The 17,574-nt window shown below is 49.3% G+C and overlaps 1 protein-coding gene across 2 annotated transcripts in view; it reads right to left on the reverse strand.

Moving 5' to 3' along the window:
* The window catches only part of ARFGEF1 (ADP ribosylation factor guanine nucleotide exchange factor 1), a 456,734-nt gene that overhangs the window by 299,160 nt on the left and 140,000 nt on the right, over window positions 1–17,574 (reverse strand). For both annotated transcript variants that reach the window (XM_030215298.1, XM_030215307.1), the window contains exon 14: window positions 9,618–9,819. In XM_030215298.1, the coding sequence (XP_030071158.1) occupies window positions 9,618–9,819 (202 nt within the window). The remainder of the gene's footprint in view (window positions 1–9,617; window positions 9,820–17,574) is intronic.

The raw sequence follows: 17,574 nt of genomic DNA on the forward strand, positions 1-17,574 counted from the left end.
GGACCTCAACCTGGGCGATGGGCCAGCCGGCGCCACGCTCGACGGTACCGGTGGCGCAAGCACCGCCGGTACCGGAGGGGTAGGGCGCAACAGCTCTCCCAGAATCTCTGGGAGAACGGCCCGGAGGCTCTCGTTTAGAGCGGCTGCAGAGAAAGGCTGAGGGGTCGATGCAGGCGTCGACGTCAGTACCTGTTCCGGGCGTGGAGGCTGTTCCGGGCTGTCCAGAGCGGAGCGCATCGACACCTCCTGAACAGAGGGTGAGCGGTCCTCTCGGTGCCGATGCCTGCTGGGTGCCGAATCCCTCGGCGACCCAGAGCTCTCGGTGCCGACACGGGGAGGAGACCGGTGTCGATGCTTCTTCGATTTCTTCCGAAGCATGTCACCGGAGCTCCCCGGCACCGACGAGGAGGACGTCGAATCCACCCGTCGCTTCCTCGGGGCCGAGACTGAAGAAGGTCGATCTCGGGGGGGCTGTACCGCAGGAGCCCTCAGGGTAGGCGGAGACCCACCCGAGGGCTCACCGCCACCAGCAGGGGAATGGACAGCCCTCACCTGCACTCCACCCGATGCACCACCGTCCGACGACATCAGCAGACGAGGTCCTGGTACCACCGACGTCGATGCAGCTATCCGATGTCTCGGCGCCGATGCAGAGGCCCGATGCCTCGATGCACTCGATGCAGGGGCGGCCGAGGAAGATGGTCTGGACGCTGACGACGTCGATGCACTCGAAGATCCCGGTGCCGATGCCGACGAAGAGCCCGAGAACAACACGTTCCACTGGGCTAGTCTCGCTACCTGAGTCCGCCTTTGAAGCAGGGAACACAGACTGCAGTTCTGAGGGCGGTGCTCGGCCCCCAGACACTGAAGACACGACGAGTGTCGATCAGTGAGCGAGATAACCCGGGCGCACTGGGTGCACTTCTTGAAGCCGCTGGAAGGCTTCGATGTCATGGGCGGAAAAATCACGCCGGCGAAATCAAAAGCCGAAATGGCGAAATTCGAAGCACCAAATTTAGAGGGAGAAAAAATCTCGACCGAGGCCGAAAAAAGGCCTACCCCGACGACGAAAGAAAACTTACCGGGGCAAAAAAGCTGGAAGTACGGGGAGGATTTACACGAAACCCGGCGGGGGGTTTCCGGAGCACTTCCCGACTATGACAAAACTTTCCCGAAGGAAAAAAACACGTTCAAACAATTGGACGCGCGAGGTCGACTTTCCGGGGCTCGACACGGCGAAAACACGACCGTACCGAGTGCGGACAAAAGAAGACTGGCCGGCTCGAGCCGGTTTCGGGCGGGAAGACGGCCGCGCATGCGCGGTGCGCGCGGGCGCGCGAGGGCTAGCAAAGGACTTTGCTAGTGAAGTTTCCGATTGGAGGGGCTGCCGTGGACGTCACCCATCAGTGAGAACAAGCAGCCTGCTTGTCCTCGGAGAAAATAATTTACGGATTAGCACCCAAATATATGATTCCTTTGATTGATCTACCACCAAGAAATGCCACAAAAACAGCTCGCTCCTATCTTCAACTACATTACCCATCTTGCAGGGGTGTCAAATACAAGCTTCTTTTTGCCTCATCTTTCCACTACTCCAGTCCGAAGATTTGGAATACTCTACCTTTGTATTTAAAATCGCAAACTGATCACCATCTTTTCAAGAAGTTGCTGAAAACGTTCCTCTTTTCAAAAAAACATACTCCATCAGTAACTCGGCTGTTTAGTCCTGAATCCTGTTGCTATTGTTACATCCTTATTCTTCTATACCTTTCATGTACTGTACTTTTCTTTTTTTATAATTCATGTAAGCCACATTGTGCCTGCATTGTGGGAAAATGTGGGGTAGAAATGAACCATAAATAAATAAATCCTATAGTGTTTACTGTAAGCCACATTGATCTCAAATTTGTTTGGGATAATGTGGGCTATAAATGTCACAAATCAATCAATCAATCAATCAATCAATCAATCAATCAATCTTGGATAGTTGCAAGGGAGCTGTCCTCAAGAGCAGAGACCCTATTTCCAATTCTCCTTTGCAACATGTTGTGTGTCAGTAAAGATTCAAAATGTGCAATCTGTCCAGATAATTGCTACAACTGAGGCTCTAAGGCGCAACCAACTGCTGAGGTAAGCTGTGTCAGCTGAGCTTCCGTGAAGGCCACCAATGGCAGTGGAACAATCTCTGCCATTTTGCCCTTGCCTCCGAATGCCTCATCTTTATCTCCTTTTTTTTCCTTTTCCAGACACCTCACTACCAGCATTTGATATATATCTGTCCATAGCCTTCAGCACTTCAGAAATATAATTTGCTACTACAAATCCTTTTATGCAGCCCCAATTCTAAGTTGATAAGGTGTAGGGCCCCCAGAGCAATGCAGTAACACATCTGCTATGATCAGTGCATCACATGATCCTCCCCGGTTATGATTTATGACATTATAACCAATATGGAGTAAACAGACCCAATGAATCTGTTAATAAGATATGGGGAGGCTAAAGGGGAAGCATCTTACAAATTCTTTTTAAAATACTCAGTTAAATTCTGAATTTATAAAGGATAGATATTACTACTTACATGTTATTTAGGGAATACTTCCCAAAACTCGTAATTCTTTCATTTTTTTGAGGGGGGAAGGGGAAAAATTAAATGCTTTAAAGCTGTACCACTACACTATAGTAGAGCGCACTTACTTTCCTGTCACCCAGCTTCTTTTCTTCCTGAAAACAAAATACTTTTCACTCAACATGTGACAATTTTGTTTAAGAGATAAGTCAGATTTTTACTGGAAAGTCAAACCATATTATAGAATACAATAGGAAATGTAAGTGTGAATTATTGTATTTTGAGGGGAGTAGCAACCTAATGTTGGTGCAGTGGCCTGAGAACATGGGAACCAAGTTCAATTTCCACTGCAGCACCTTTGGGTCGATAAAGTGAATGATACATACCTGTAGCAGGTGTTCTCCGAGGACAGCAGGCTGATTGTTCTCACGACTGGGTGACGTCCGCGTCAGCCCCCACCAACCGGAAGAAGCTTCGCGGGCGGTCCGCACGCAGGGCACGCCCACCGCGCATGCGCGGCCGTCTTCCCGCCCGTGCGCGACCGTTCCCGCCAGTTGAATGACAAGCAAAAGATGAAAACGCAACTCCAAAGGGGAGGAGGGAGGGTAGGTGAGAACAATCAGCCTGCTGTCCTCGGAGAACACCTGCTACAGGTATGTATCATTCACTTTCTCCGAGGACAAGCAGGCTGCTTGTTCTCACGACTGGGGTATCCCTAGCTCTCAGGCTCACTCAAAACAAGAACCCAGGTCAATTGAACCTCGCAACGGCGAGGATACAACAAAAATTGACCTACGAAGAACAACTAACTGAGAGTGCAGCCTGATCAGAATAAATGCGGGTCCTGGAGGGTGGAGTTGGATTTACACCCCAAACAGATTCTGCAGCACCGACTGCCCGAACCGACTGTCGCGTCGGGTATCCTGCTGGAGGCAGTAATGTGATGTGAATGTGTGGACAGATGACCACGTCGCAGCCTTGCAAATCTCTTCAATAGTGGCTGACTTCAAGTGGGCCACTGACGCTGCCATGGCTCTAACACTATGAGCCGTGACATGACCCTCAAGAGCCAGCCCAGCCTGGGCGTAAGTGAAGGAAATGCAATCTGCTAGCCAATTGGAGATGGTGCGTTTCCCGACAGCGACCCCTAGCCTGTTAGAGTCAAAAGAAATAAACAATTGGGCGGACTGTCTGTGGGGCTGTGTCCGCTCCAAGTAGAAGGCCAATGCTCTCTTGCAGTCCAATGTGTGCAACTGACGTTCAGCAGGGCGGGTATGCGGCCTGGGGAAGAATGTTGGCAAGACAATTGACTGGTTAAGATGGAACGCCGACACCACCTTCGGCAGGAACTTTGGGTGGGTGCGGAGCACTACTCTGTTGTGATGAAATTTGGTATATGGAGCATGAGCTACTAGGGCTTGAAGCTCACTGACCCTACGAGCTGAAGTAACTGCCACCAAGAAAATGACCTTCCAGGTCAAATACTTCAGATGGCAGGTATTCAGTGGCTCAAAAGGAGGTTTCATCAGCTGGGTGAGGACGACGTTGAGATCCCATGACACTGTAGGAGGCTTGATAGGGGACTTTGACAAAAGCAAGCCTCTCATGAATCGAACGACTAAAGGCTCTGCAGAGATGGCTTTACCTTCCACACGATAATGGTAAGCACTAATCGCACTAAGGTGATTCCTTACTGAGTTGGTCTTGAGGCCAGACTCTGACAAGTGCAGAAGGTATTCAAGCAGGTTCTGTGCAGGGCAAGAACGAGGTTCTAGGGCCTTGCTCTCAAACCAAACGACAAACCTCCTCCACTTGAAAAAGTAACTCTTTTTAGTGGAATCCTTCCTAGAGGCAAGCAAGACACGGGAGACACCCTCAGACAGACCCAACGCAGTGAAGTCTACGCCCTCAACATCCAGGCCGTGAGAGCCAGGGACTGAAGGTTGGGGTGCAGCAACGCTCCGTCGTTCTGCGAGAGAGTCGGAAAACACTCCAATCTCCACGGTTCTTCTGAGGACAACTCCAGAAGAAGAGGGAACCAGATCTGACGGGGCCAAAAGGGCGCTATCAGAATCATGGTTCCGTGGTCTTGCTTGAGCTTCAGTAAGGTCTTCCCCACCAAAGGTATGGGAGGATAAGCATACAGGAGGCCGGTCCCCCAATGGAGGAGAAAGGCATCCGACGCTAGCCTGCCGTGTGCCTGTAGTCTGGAACAGAACAGAGGCAGCTTGTGGTTGGTCTGAGGCGCGAAAAGGTCCACCGAGGGGGTGCCCCACTCTCTGAAGATCTTGCGTACCACTCTGGAATGAAGCGACCACTCGTGCGGTTGCAAGACTCTGCTCAGTCTGTCGGCCAGACTGTTGTTTACGCCTGCCAGGTATGTGGCTTGGAGAAGCATGCCGAACCGGCGGGCCCAACTCCACATCCCGACGGCTTCCTGACACAGGGGGCGAGATCCGGTGCCCCCCTGCTTGTTGGTGTAATACATTGCAACCTGATTGTCTGTCCGAATTTGGATAATTTGGCAGGACAGCCGATCTCTGAAAGCCTTCAGTGCGTTCCAGATCGCTCGGAGCTCCAGGAAGTTGATCTGCAGATCCTTTTCCTGGAGGGACCACAGACCCTGGGTGTGGAGCCCATCGACATGAGCTCCCCACCCCAGGCGAGATGCATCCGTCGTCAACACTTTCGTGGGCTGCGGAAGTTGGAATGGACGTCCCAGGGTCAAATTGGTCCGAATGGTCCACCAGAGCAGTGAAGTGCGGCAACTGGTGGAGAGGCGGATGACATCTTCTAGATTCCCGGTGGCTTGGAACCACTGAGAAGCTAGGGTCCATTGAGCAGATCTCATGTGAAGACGAGCCATGGGAGTCACATGAACTGTGGAGGCCATATGACCCAGAAGTCTCAACATCTGCCGAGCTGTGACCTGCTGAGACGCTCTGGTCCGCGAAGCAAGGGACAGGAGGTTGTTGGCCCTCGCTTCGGGAAGGAAGGCCTGAGCCGTCTGGGTATTCAGCAGAGCTCCTATGAATTCCAGAGACTGGGTTGGCTGGAGATGGGACTTTGGGTAATTTATCACAAACCCCAGCAGCTCCAGGAGTTGAATAGTGCACTGCATGGACCGGAGGGCTCCTGCCTCCGAGGTGTTCTTGACCAGCCAATCGTCGAGATATGGGAACACGTGCACTCCCAGCTTGCGTAGATACGCCGCCACCACCACGAGGCACTTTGTAAACACTCGTGGGGCAGAGGCGAGCCCAAAGGGCAGCACACAATACTGAAAGTGCCGTGCGCCCAGGCGGAATCTGAGATACTGTCTGTGAGCTGGCAGTATCGGGATGTGAGTGTATGCGTCCTTTAAATCCAGGGAACATAGCCAATCGTTTTTCTGAATCATTGGCAGAAGGGTGCCCAAGGAAAGCATCCTGAACTTTTCTTTGACCAGGAATTTGTTCAGGCCTCTCGGGTCTAGGATGGGACGCATCCCCCCTGTTTTCTTTTCCACAAGGAAGTACCTGGAATAGAATCCCTGCCCTTCCTGCCCGGGTGGTACGGGCTCGACCTTGGCGCTGAGAAGGGCGGAGAGTTCCTCTGCAAGTACCTGCTTGTGATGGGAGCTGAAAGATTGAGCTCCCGGAGGACAATTTGGTGGCAGGGAGGCCAAATTCAGGGCGTATCCGCACCGCACTATTTGGAGAACCCACTGGTTGGAGGTTATGAGAGGCCACCTTTGGTGAAAAAATTTTAACCTCCCTCCGACCGGCAGATCGTCCGGTACAGACACTTTGAGGGCGGCTATGTTCCCGTGGATCCAGTCAAAAGCCCGTCCCCGGCTTTTGCTGTGGAGGCGCAGGGGGCTGCTTAGGCGCACGCTGTTGACGAGAACGAGCGCGCTGGGGCTGTCCCTGTGCCTGACGAGGCCTTCGGGCCGGCTGGGTGTACCTACGCTTTGCAAAAGAATAGGGTACAGCCTGCCGGGCCCGGGAAAAACGTTCACCTGCTGAGGTGGATGCTGAAGGCGCCCGGTGGGAGAGCTTGTCGAGGGCGGTTTCCCGCTGATGCAGTTGGTCCACCAGCTGCTCGACCTTCTCACCAAAAATATTATCCCCCCAGCAAGGGACGTCGGCCAGTCTCTGCTGGGTGCGGTTGTCCAGGTCAGAGGCACGCAGCCATGAGAGCCTGCGCATCACTATACCTTGGGCCGCAGCACGAGATGCCACGTCACAGGTGTCATAGATACCCCTGGACAGGAACTTTCTGCACGCCTTCAGCTGCCTGACCACCTCCTGATAAGGCCTGGACTGCTCCGGCGGGAGCTTATCGACCAGGTCTGCCAGCTGCTTCACATTGTTCCGCATGTGGATGCTCGTCACGAGCATGGAGGATTGGTAGGCCTTCCTTCCAAACGAGTCCAGAGTGCGAGACTCCCGCCCCGGGGGCGCCGAGGCGGTATCCCTCAAACTCCGTGCCCTCTTGAGAGCAGAATCCACGACCGCCGAGTCATGGGGCAATTGGGGCCGCATTAACTCTGGGTCAGAGTGGATTCTGTACTGGGATTCCGCTTTCTTGGGGATGATGGGATTAGATAGCGGTCTCATCCAGTTCCGAAGCAGCGTCTCTTTGAGGACATTGTGCAACGGCACCGTGGAGGACTCTCTAGGTGGTGATGGATAGTCGAGGACCTCGAGCATCTCAGCCCTCGGCTCATCCACAGAGACCACGGGAAAGAGAATGCAAATAGACATATCCCGTACAAAAGAGGCAAAAGAGAGACTCTCAGGAGGCGAGAGCTTCCTCTCTGGTGAAGGCGTGGGATCCGAGGGAAGACCCGCAGACTCCTCTGAGGAGAAATATCTGGGGTCCTCCTCTTCCCCCCCACGAGGTCTCATCCTCGGTATCGGACATAAGCTCATGTAGCTGAGTCCTGAACCGGGCCCGGCTCGACGTCGAGGCACCGAGGCCTCGGTGTCGTCGAGCGGTGGACTCCCGCGCCGGCGGGGACGAAGCTCCCTCCATTGACGTCGACTCCACCTGCGTGGCGGTCGAGACCGGCGCCGCAAGCGGCGGCGACGTCCTCGGCACCGGGCTAGAGCTCGCCGGCGCCACAGTCATCGGCGCCGAGGGCGCAAGCACCCCCGGCGCCGGCACAGCCTGGCGCATCAGCCCTTCCAGGATCCTCGGAAGGATGGCTCGGAGGCACTCGTCCAGGCCCGCTGCCGGGAAAGACGGGGGGGGCCGGTAGAGGCATCGGTGCCGGAAGCTGCTCGGGTCCAGGAGACTGCACCGAAGTGCTGGGACCCTGACGTGTCGGTACCTCCACCACCGAGGAGGACCTGTCCTCTCGACGCGGACGCTTCGGCGTTGACTCCTCCCCGGTACCGAGAGCCGGATTCGAGGGCGACCGGTGACGGTGCTTCTTAGCCTTCTTGCGATGCCCGTCACCGGTGCCAGGTGGTATGGAGGAGGAGGAGGTCGATCCCCCTCGGTCCCGAGGAACCGGGTCAGACAGGGTTCGGTCCCGAGGGCCACGGGCTGAGGGAGTGACCGGGGCCGACTGCCCACGCGGCCTCTCACCCCTACCCTCACCGGAGGACCGGCGGGCCGACGGGACCTGTTCTCCTGGGATCGATGCCATCGATGCCGATTTCTCGGGCATCGATACCGGTACCGAAGGACCGGGCGTCGATACCGATGCCGTCGAGGGGCTGGCGCAAGTTCCAAAAAGACGGTCCCGCAGAACTTGCCTCGCAACCTGAGTCCGTTTCCGGAGACCGAGACACAGGGAACACGACTTGATATTGTGCTCCGGCCCGAGGCACTGGAGGCACCAAGCGTGGGTGTCGGTCTGCGAGATCGGCCGGCCGCACCGACCACACTTCTTAAATCCACTCGGGACCTTCGAGGACATCGACGGAAAAATCGCGTCGGCGAAGTTAAAGTCGTCGATGGTGGCGGAAATCACACCTCGAAAAAATAAATCGATCGCGCGGCCACAAGGCCGCAACGCGACGCCCTGCTAGAAAACGAGGGAAAAGGAGCGCGTGCTCTCCTTTTTTTTTTTTTTTTTTAAAGAAAAAGAAACTAGAGCGCGCGGCAACAAAAAATAAACGAAATTTAAACAAAATCGTGTAAACGCGACGGTCTTTCCGGGGCTGCGAAGAGAGAGCGGCGACGGCACGACTCTCTCCAGGCGCGGAAAAGAAAAGACTGGCGGGAACGGTCGCGCACGGGCGGGAAGACGGCCGCGCATGCGCGGTGGGCGTGCCCTGCATGCGGACCGCCCGCGAAGCTTCTTCTGGTTGGTGGGGGCTGACGCGGACGTCACCCAGTCGTGAGAACAAGCAGCCTGCTTGTCCTCGGAGAATCAAAATCCCCACGCTGTTCTTCTGTGGGAGGATTGTGCATGGGCATGAGCACAAGGCACAATCCTCCCACAGAAGTTGTTTAACAGATCTGGGCTGTCAAGAAGAGAAAGAAAAAAAGCCCAGACCTGTCAAACCAGCCCGAACAGGGGCTGGACCAGCCCACCCCCCAGATACAACCCCCTCAAGCAATACCTTGTGGTCCAGAGGGACCCTGTAGCCCCCATCACCCTGGTGGTCTAGTACCACAACAAGCTCTTCACCCCCACCCCACACTTTTAAGCAGGAGGTAGCAGCACTCTCTCCTCCTGTGAGAGCTGCCATCAAAATGGTGGCACACTGCCCGGTGCATCCTGGGATTATGTTCAGAGACAGCGCGCTCACTGTTACATGTGCTCGCCAACTCTGATCATGAGGTGGGAGCAAATGCAGATGCTAGTACGGCGCTAATGGTCTCTAGAGCCTGCATTTGCTTTTGATCATCGGGGCACTTGTGACTCTGGGCAAGTCACTTAACCCTCCGTTGCGCTAGTACTTAACATAAAATTACTTCATATAAAATGCTTTGATTGTAACCCTGGAAAGGCACTATATCAAATCCCATCTCCTTTCTCCTTCCCTCCCTCCCATACTGAATGTTGATAACTTATAGAAAAACAACGTCTCAGAATTTTAAAAACACTTACAAATCTATCCCTTGTTCTATTATTTCTTTCTGTTGTTTTAGAACCTCAAATTGCTCTGGATTGTCAGTACCAGACATCTGTGTGCTGTAGCTACCAATTCCTGATGATGCTGTAGAGTCAAGTGAATTTAAACTTCCATATCTGTTAATAGTTTCAGGATTTTTGGTTTCATTTGTCTCTTGTTCTACAGGTTTTTCTTGACCTGTGTCATAAGAAGAAAAAAAACATAATTTCCAAAGAAAACAAAGGTACAATAGAAGAGTTATATGTATATTTAATTATCTAAGGTTGATCTGAGAGGATTAAATGCAATCATGTTAATTCAAACATATTTTAGAGACTATATTTTTAAATCAAAATTGTATTGGCTTACACCCTATATATCAACAAACAATAGTACAATGCTCACAAAGATCAGCCTTTTACAACTAAAATACAGAACCATAACCCCTTTACCATATTATACCCAGCCCTCCGGGCTCATCACCCAGCACATACCCCTCATGTATCAGCGCTTCTGCATTCTATTGATATACAGAACCCACATTTTTTAAAAGTGAGGTAAACAGTTATGTCACAGTGCCTTTAGTATAAAAAGGAAATAGTTTAGTTTATTGTTGGTTTAATATTCCGCCTTTCATAAAATCAAAGTGGTTAACAAAATAAAATCAATAATTAAAAGAAGGTGAAAGAAAAACATATATTTAGTAAGAAGAAGAAACAGAGACATTCCACACTCTCCTCAGAAAGTTTTCAATAGGAGGTAAAACATTTTGCTTTCCAGACACCGCTACTTCTATTTGAGTTGCCATAATACATTGAACAAATAGCCCATTCACTGCCCCAGGAGCTCCTCTGGGAGACAAAGGAGAAGAATCGCCCTTACCTTTAGTAAAGGGATGGGCAACATCAGTCCTCAACAGCCACAACCCAGTCAGGTTTTCAGGATTTTCCCAATGAATATGCATGAAACCTATTTCCATACAATGGAAGTAGTGCATGCAAACAGATCTCATGCACATTCACTGGGGAAATACAGAAAACTAGACTGGACTGTTGCCCTCGATGACAGAGGTTGCCCACCCCTGCTCCAGTAGAATACTCATCCCCATAAATTCTGAAGACCACTGACCCATCCTATACCCAAAACAGCCTTACCCCAGGACATTCCCACCAGATGTATAAAAATGTCCTCTACTGATTATACTGTCTCCAACACATCTTAAATATCATGAGCCAATTTCTTTGCATGCTAGTGGAGACTAGATGCCATCTATATAACACTTTAACTCCATTTTCAATTATATTGGTGGAAATGGATACCCATGCATGTACTAAAAAAAAATAATAATCTTTCCATTCCTTTTCCTCTAATTCCCCACCTAAGTCCTGTTCCCACCCACCAAATCTTGTTTTCCTTTACTCAGGTATATTCAACAAGCCAAATATCTTAGAAATCATTGCTTTCGAGGAGGTTAACTGTGTATAGTTGCTCAAATGCAACCTTTGGCTCTAACAACTCTTTTATATGGCCTTTGGTTCCCAAACAGAATCTTTAACCTGCAATTATGGACAAAAAACTCTTAGGTCCAACTGGTACTGCTGCCTCAAGTATGGAAACCCCTGTATCCCTCCCTCCCTCCCTCAAGAGTTGTCCTAAACTGCATAAAGCTTTGGTCTCCCACTGCTTAGAGGCACGCCTGCTAATGTAGGGGTATATTCATCATTATACCTTATGGGCATAAAGTGGGACTACCGCTTCCTAACAACTGTATAAAAACAAAAAAATATAGCGATGGCATACTAGGACAGACTGAAGGTCCATCAAGCCCAGTATCCTGTTTCCAACAGTAGCCAATCCAAGTCACAAGTATCTGGCACGATCCTAGAACAGTAAAGATTTTATGCTATTTATCCTAGAAATAAGGTTATCAATAGAAATCAAACAAAATAAAACATGGAAAAGAAAATAAGATGATACCTTTTTTATTGGACATAACTTAATACATTTCTTGATTAGCTTTCGAAGGTTGCCCTTCTTCGTCAGATCGGAAATAAGCAAATGTGCTAGCTGACAGTGTATATAAGTGAAAACATTCAAGCATTACTATGTCAGTCTGACAGGGTGGGAGGATGGGGGTGGGTAGGAGGTATGCATGGGGACATCAAAGCATATCATTGATATTCTAACAGGATGGGTGTGGATAGGTGAGAGGTGGGGTGATCAACAGAGACATACAGCTTTATGGTTTATAATGGGCTAGGAACCCCAGATCCTTGTTAAGTCCTTTCTGTTGGGTGTTAAAATATTCAATCATTCTGACTTCAAAGGTCTTACGTTCTTGTATGGTTTTAAAGTTACCTTTCAGGATTCTCACTGTGAAGTCACTGGTACAGTGTCCTGGTCCTGTAAAATGTTGACCAACAGGTGTGGGAACCCTACTGGCACCAGCATTGTTCATGTGATGTCTATGTAAACTGAATCTTGTCTTAAGCATCTGGCCTGTTTCTCCAATATAGCAGCTAGCACATTTGCTTATTTCCGATCTGACGAAGAAGGGCAACCTTCGAAAGCTAATCAAGAAATATATTAAGTTATGTCCAATAAAAAAGGTATCATCTTATTTTCTTTTCCATGTTTTATTTTGTTTGATTTCTATTGAACAGACCCCTTGAGAATCCTTCACCATTGAGAATGATGACCATTTACTCTATCAGGGGCATTTTCGAAAGAGAAGGATGCCCATCTTCTGACACAAATTGGGAGATGGGCGTCCTTCTCTCAGGGTGGCCCAAATCAAAATATTCGAAAGCCGATTTTGGGCGTCGACTGCTTTCCATCAGGGGAACAACCAAAGTTCACGGGGGCATGTCAGCAGTGTACCAAAAGCGGGACGGGGGCGTGGTTTAGAGATGGGCGTCTTCGGATGATAATGGAAAAAAGATGGGCGTCCCTGATGAGCATTTGGTCGACTTTACTTGGTCCCTTTTTTTTCACTACCAAGCCTCAAAAAGGTGCCCGAACTGACCAGATGACCACCGGAGGGAATCAGGGATGACCTCCCCTTACTCCCCCAGTGGTCACCAACCCTCTCACACCCAAAAAAAAAAAAAAAAAACTAAAAAAACATTTTTTCCAGCCTCTATGACAGCCTCAAATGTCATACCCAGCTCCATCACAGCAGTATGCAGGTACCTGGAGCAGCTTTTAGTGGGGTGAAGTGCACTTCAGGCAGGCGGACCCAGGCCCATCCCCCCCCCCCCCCCCCCCCCACCTATTACACTTGTGGTGGTAAATGGGAGCCCTCCAAAACCCACCTGAAACCCACTGTACCCACATGTAGGTTCTTGAACCTACATCCCCCTCCATCATCCTAGGTGACTAACATCCACGCTGATGATTCCTCTGTCTCTTATGCTTCCCAATTCCTTGCCTTAACGTCCTCAATCTTCAGCTGTGCTCCTCTGCACCTACCCACCAAAATGGTCACTGTCTCAACCTTATTCTCTCCTCTAACTGCTTCCCCACCAGCTTCTGTTCCTCAGCTCTCCCCCTCTCTGACCATCACCTATTAACCTTCACACTTAAGCACCCTCCTCCCCAGTCCCACCCAATCTCAACCCCCATATCTAGGAATCTTCAAGTTATTGACCCCCTTACTCTGTCCTCTTGTGTCTCTAACCTTTTCTCTTCCACCACCCTAAGTCTGTCAATGAAGCCATTTCTTCCTATGACACTATTCTCTCCTCTGGACACTCTTGCCCCTCTCCCATGCCCCGTCCTAATAGGTGTACCAAACCTCAACCTTGGCTGACCTCTAAAATCCGCTACTTTCGTTCCTGTGCCCGCTCTGCTGAACATTCTTGGCTTAAATCCCGCACCCTTGCCGACTTCATTCATTTCAAATTCATGCTTAACTCCTTCCAGTCTGCCCTTTCACGGGCCAAACAGGATTACTTCACCCAACTGACAAATTCCCTTGGCTCTAAACCTCGACTTCTCTTCGCCACACTGAACTCTCTTCTCAAAGTGCCTCCATCCCCAATTCCCCCTTCTCTTTCTCCTCAGACCCTAGCCGAGCAGTTCCACGATAAAATCTGTAAGATTAACCTTGAATTTTCATCCAAACCCTCCCCACCTCTCTCTCCCTTAGTCCACACCCCCTACTCTCCCCTTCCTCTCCTTCTTTTTCTTCCTTCTCTGAATTTTCTACTGAGGAAACTGCCCTTCTTATTTCCTCCTCTAAATGTACTACCTGTTCATCTGATCCCATCCCCACTTATCTACTTAACACTATCTCTCCTACTATCATCCCTGCCATCTGTCACATCCTTAATCTCTCACTCTCCACTGCAACTGTTCCTACGGCCTTCAAACATGCTGTCGTCACTCCACTCCTTAAAAAAGCCTCACTTGACCCTACCTGTCCCTCCAACTATCGCCCCATCTCCCTTCTTCCTTTCCTCTCCAAATTACTTGAACGCGTCATTCATTGCCGTTGTCTTCACTTCCTTTCTTCTCAACCTGTTCTTGACCCACTCCAATCTGGTTTCCGCCCTCTTCACTCTACTGAAACTGCACTTACCAAAGTCTCTAATGACCTGCTACTGGCTAAATCCAGAGGTCTCTATTCTATCCTTATCCTTCTTGACCTATCTGCTGCTTTCGACACTGTTGACCACACCATTCTCCTAGATACGCTATCCTCGATTGGATTCCTGGGCCCTGTTCTTTTCTGGTTCTCTTCCTACCTCTCACTTCGCACTTTCAGTATTCACTCTGGTGGTTCCTTTTCAACTTCCATCCCGCTTTCAGTTGGTGTCCCCACAGGGTTCTGTCCTTGGACCCCTCCTTTTCTCCATCTATACCTCTTCTCTTGGTACCCTAATTTCATCCCATGGCTTTCAATACCATCTTTATGCAGATGACTCTCAGATCTACATCTCCACCCCTGAAATCTCAACCGTAATCCAGGACAAAATTTCATCCTGCTTGTCTGACATTGCTGCTTGGATGTCTCAACACCATCTGAAGCTAAACATGACTAAAACTGAACTTCTCATTTTTCCCCTTAAACCCACCTCCCCTCTTCCCCCATTCTCTATCTCTGTTAATGGCTCTCACATCCTTCCCTGTCTCCTCGGCTCGTAACCTTGGAGTCATCTTTGATTCCTCTCTCTTCTTCTCTGCGCATATTCAACAGATTGCCAAAACCTGTCATTTCTTTACCTACAGCATTAGCAAAATTCGCCCCTTTCTTTCTGAATACGCTACCAAAACCCTTATCACCTCTCACTTGGATTATTGCAATTTACTTCTCACTGGTCTTCCACTCAGCCATCTCTCTCCTCTCCAGTCTGCCCAAAATTCTGCAGCAAGACTTATTTTCCGCCAAAATTGTTATACCCACACTAGCCCACTTCTTAAGTCACTTCACTGGCTCCCTGTCCACTTCCACATACAGTTCAAACTTCTCTGACTTTTAAATACATCCATTCTGCAGCCCCCCCATTACCTCTCCACTCTCATCTCTCCCTACATTCCTCCCCGTGAACTCCGCTCACTGGACAAATCTCTCTTGTCGCCCCCCTTCTCCTCCACTGCTAACTCCAGGCTTCGTTCCTTTTCTCTCGCAGCACCTTATGCCTGGAATAGACTTCCTGAGCCTGTACGTCTAGCTCCATCTCTACCTGTCTTCAAATCTATGCTGAAAACCCACCTTTTCACCACTGCTTTTGGCTCCTAGCCACTTCTCAATTGCCCTCCCCTTGTTCCTTCTCACCCTGTACTTCCCTCGCCCTTAATTGTCTTGTCTGTATTTTTTAGATTGTAAGCTCTTTTGAGCAGGGACTGTCTCTCTCTGTGTCAGGTGTGCAGCGCTGCATGCGTCTGGTAGCGCTTTACAAATGCTAATAATAATAATAATGTAGGTGCCCCACCATCACCCCTTAGGGCTATGGTAGTGGTGTACAGTTGTGGGGAGTGGGTTTGGGGAGGGGTTGGGGGGGCTCAGCACCCAAGGTAAGGGAGCTATGCAGCTGGGAGCAATTTGTGAAGTCCACTGCAGTGCCCCCTAGGGTGCCCGGTTGGTGTCCTGGCATGTCAGGGGGACCAGTGCACTACGAATGCTGGCTCCTGCCATGACCAAATGCCTTGGATTTGGTCGTTTTTGAGATGGGCATCCTCGGTTTCCATTATCGGCGAAAACCGAGGTCGCCCATCTCAACATTTAGGTTGACCATCTCTAAGGTCGACCTAAATGTTGAGATTTGGGCGTCCCCGACTGTATTATCGAAATGAAAGATGGACGTCCATCTTGTTTCCATACCCGCCCCTTCACTGGGACGTCCTTAGAGATGGTCATCCTCGTTCGATTATGCCCCTCCACATTTTCTATGTTTTAACCAGTTTTTAATCCACAATAGGGCTACCTCCTATCACATGACTTTCCAATTTCCTCTGTAGTCTTTCATGAGGTACTTTATCAAACGCCTTTTGAAAATCCAGATACACAATATCGACTGGCTCACCTTTATCCACATTTGTTCACCCCTTCAAAGAAATGTAATAGATTGGAGAGGCAAGATTTCCCTTCACTAAATCTATGTTGGTTTTGTCTCATTATTCCATGCTTTTGAATATGCTCTGTCATTTTTATAATAGTCCCTACCATTTTGCCCTACGTGAGATTCACCGTTCTATAATTTCCCAGATCATCTCTTGAACAGTTTTTAAAAATCGGTGTTACATTGGCCACCCTCTAACCTTCTGGAACCATGCTTGATTTTACAGATAAATTACAGATTACTAACAATAGTTCTGCAAGTTCATCTTTCAATTCTATCAGTACTCAGGGATGAATACCATCCAGTCCAGGAGATTTGTTACTCTTCAATTTGTCAAATTGCTACATCCTCCAGGTTTATAGAGCTTTCATTCAGTTTCTCTGACTCGTCAGCTTTGAATACCATTTCTGGCACTGGTATCTCTCCCAAATCTTCCTCGGTGAAGACCAAAGCAAAGAATTCATTTAATCTCTCTGCTATGGCTTTGTCTTCCCTGAGTGCCCCCTTTACCCCTCGGTCATCTAGCGGTCCAACTGATTCTTTTGCCAGCTTCTTGCTTTTAATATACCTAAAAAAATTTTTACTGTGTGTTTTTGTCTCCAATGCAATCTTTTTTTCAAAGTCCCTCATTGCCTTCCTTATCAGCACATTGCATTTGATTTGCCATTCCTTATACTGTTTCTTATTTTCAGTCGGTTCCTTCTTCTATATTCTGAAGGATTTTCTTTTAGCTCTAAAAGCTCCCCTTCACCTCACTTTTTAACCATGCCGGCTGTTGTTTGGGCTTCCTTCCTCCATTTCTAATACATGGAACACATTTGGCCTGGGCTTCCAGGATGATATTTTTGAACAGCATCCATGCCTGATGTAAGTTTTTGACCTTCGCAGCTGCTCTTCTAAGTTTTTTTTTCACCGTTCTTCTCATTTTATCTAGTCTCCTTTTTGAAAGTTAAATGCTAACATATTGGAATTCCTGTGTGTACTTACTCCAAAGCCAATATCAAATCTGATCATATTACAATCACTGTTATCAAGTGGCACCAGCACCATTACCTCCTGCACCAGATCATGTGCTCCACTAAGGACTAGGTCTAGAATTTTTCCTGCGCTTGTCGGCTCCTGGGATCTTATACTGTTGTGTTTTGATGCAATTTCTGGTTGGATTACTGACCACCAATTAGTTCTAAATGTTGCCAAGAGAACAGCTTGCTGGATCACGGGATGCTCGTGCCATCCATCTTTAGTTCCTGTCTTATTGGGTACACTGGTGACATTGCTGGACACATTTAAAAATCTGGATGTATTAAATGATTTTCAACTTTATTCTACTGAACAAATATCTATGGTATTAAGCCAGCTGAAATCCATTCGAAACTATTTTAATGAGGCT

Source organism: Microcaecilia unicolor, chromosome 1 (genome assembly GCF_901765095.1).
Source record: "Microcaecilia unicolor chromosome 1, aMicUni1.1, whole genome shotgun sequence".
In the NCBI taxonomy this organism is placed as follows: domain Eukaryota; kingdom Metazoa; phylum Chordata; class Amphibia; order Gymnophiona; family Siphonopidae; genus Microcaecilia; species Microcaecilia unicolor.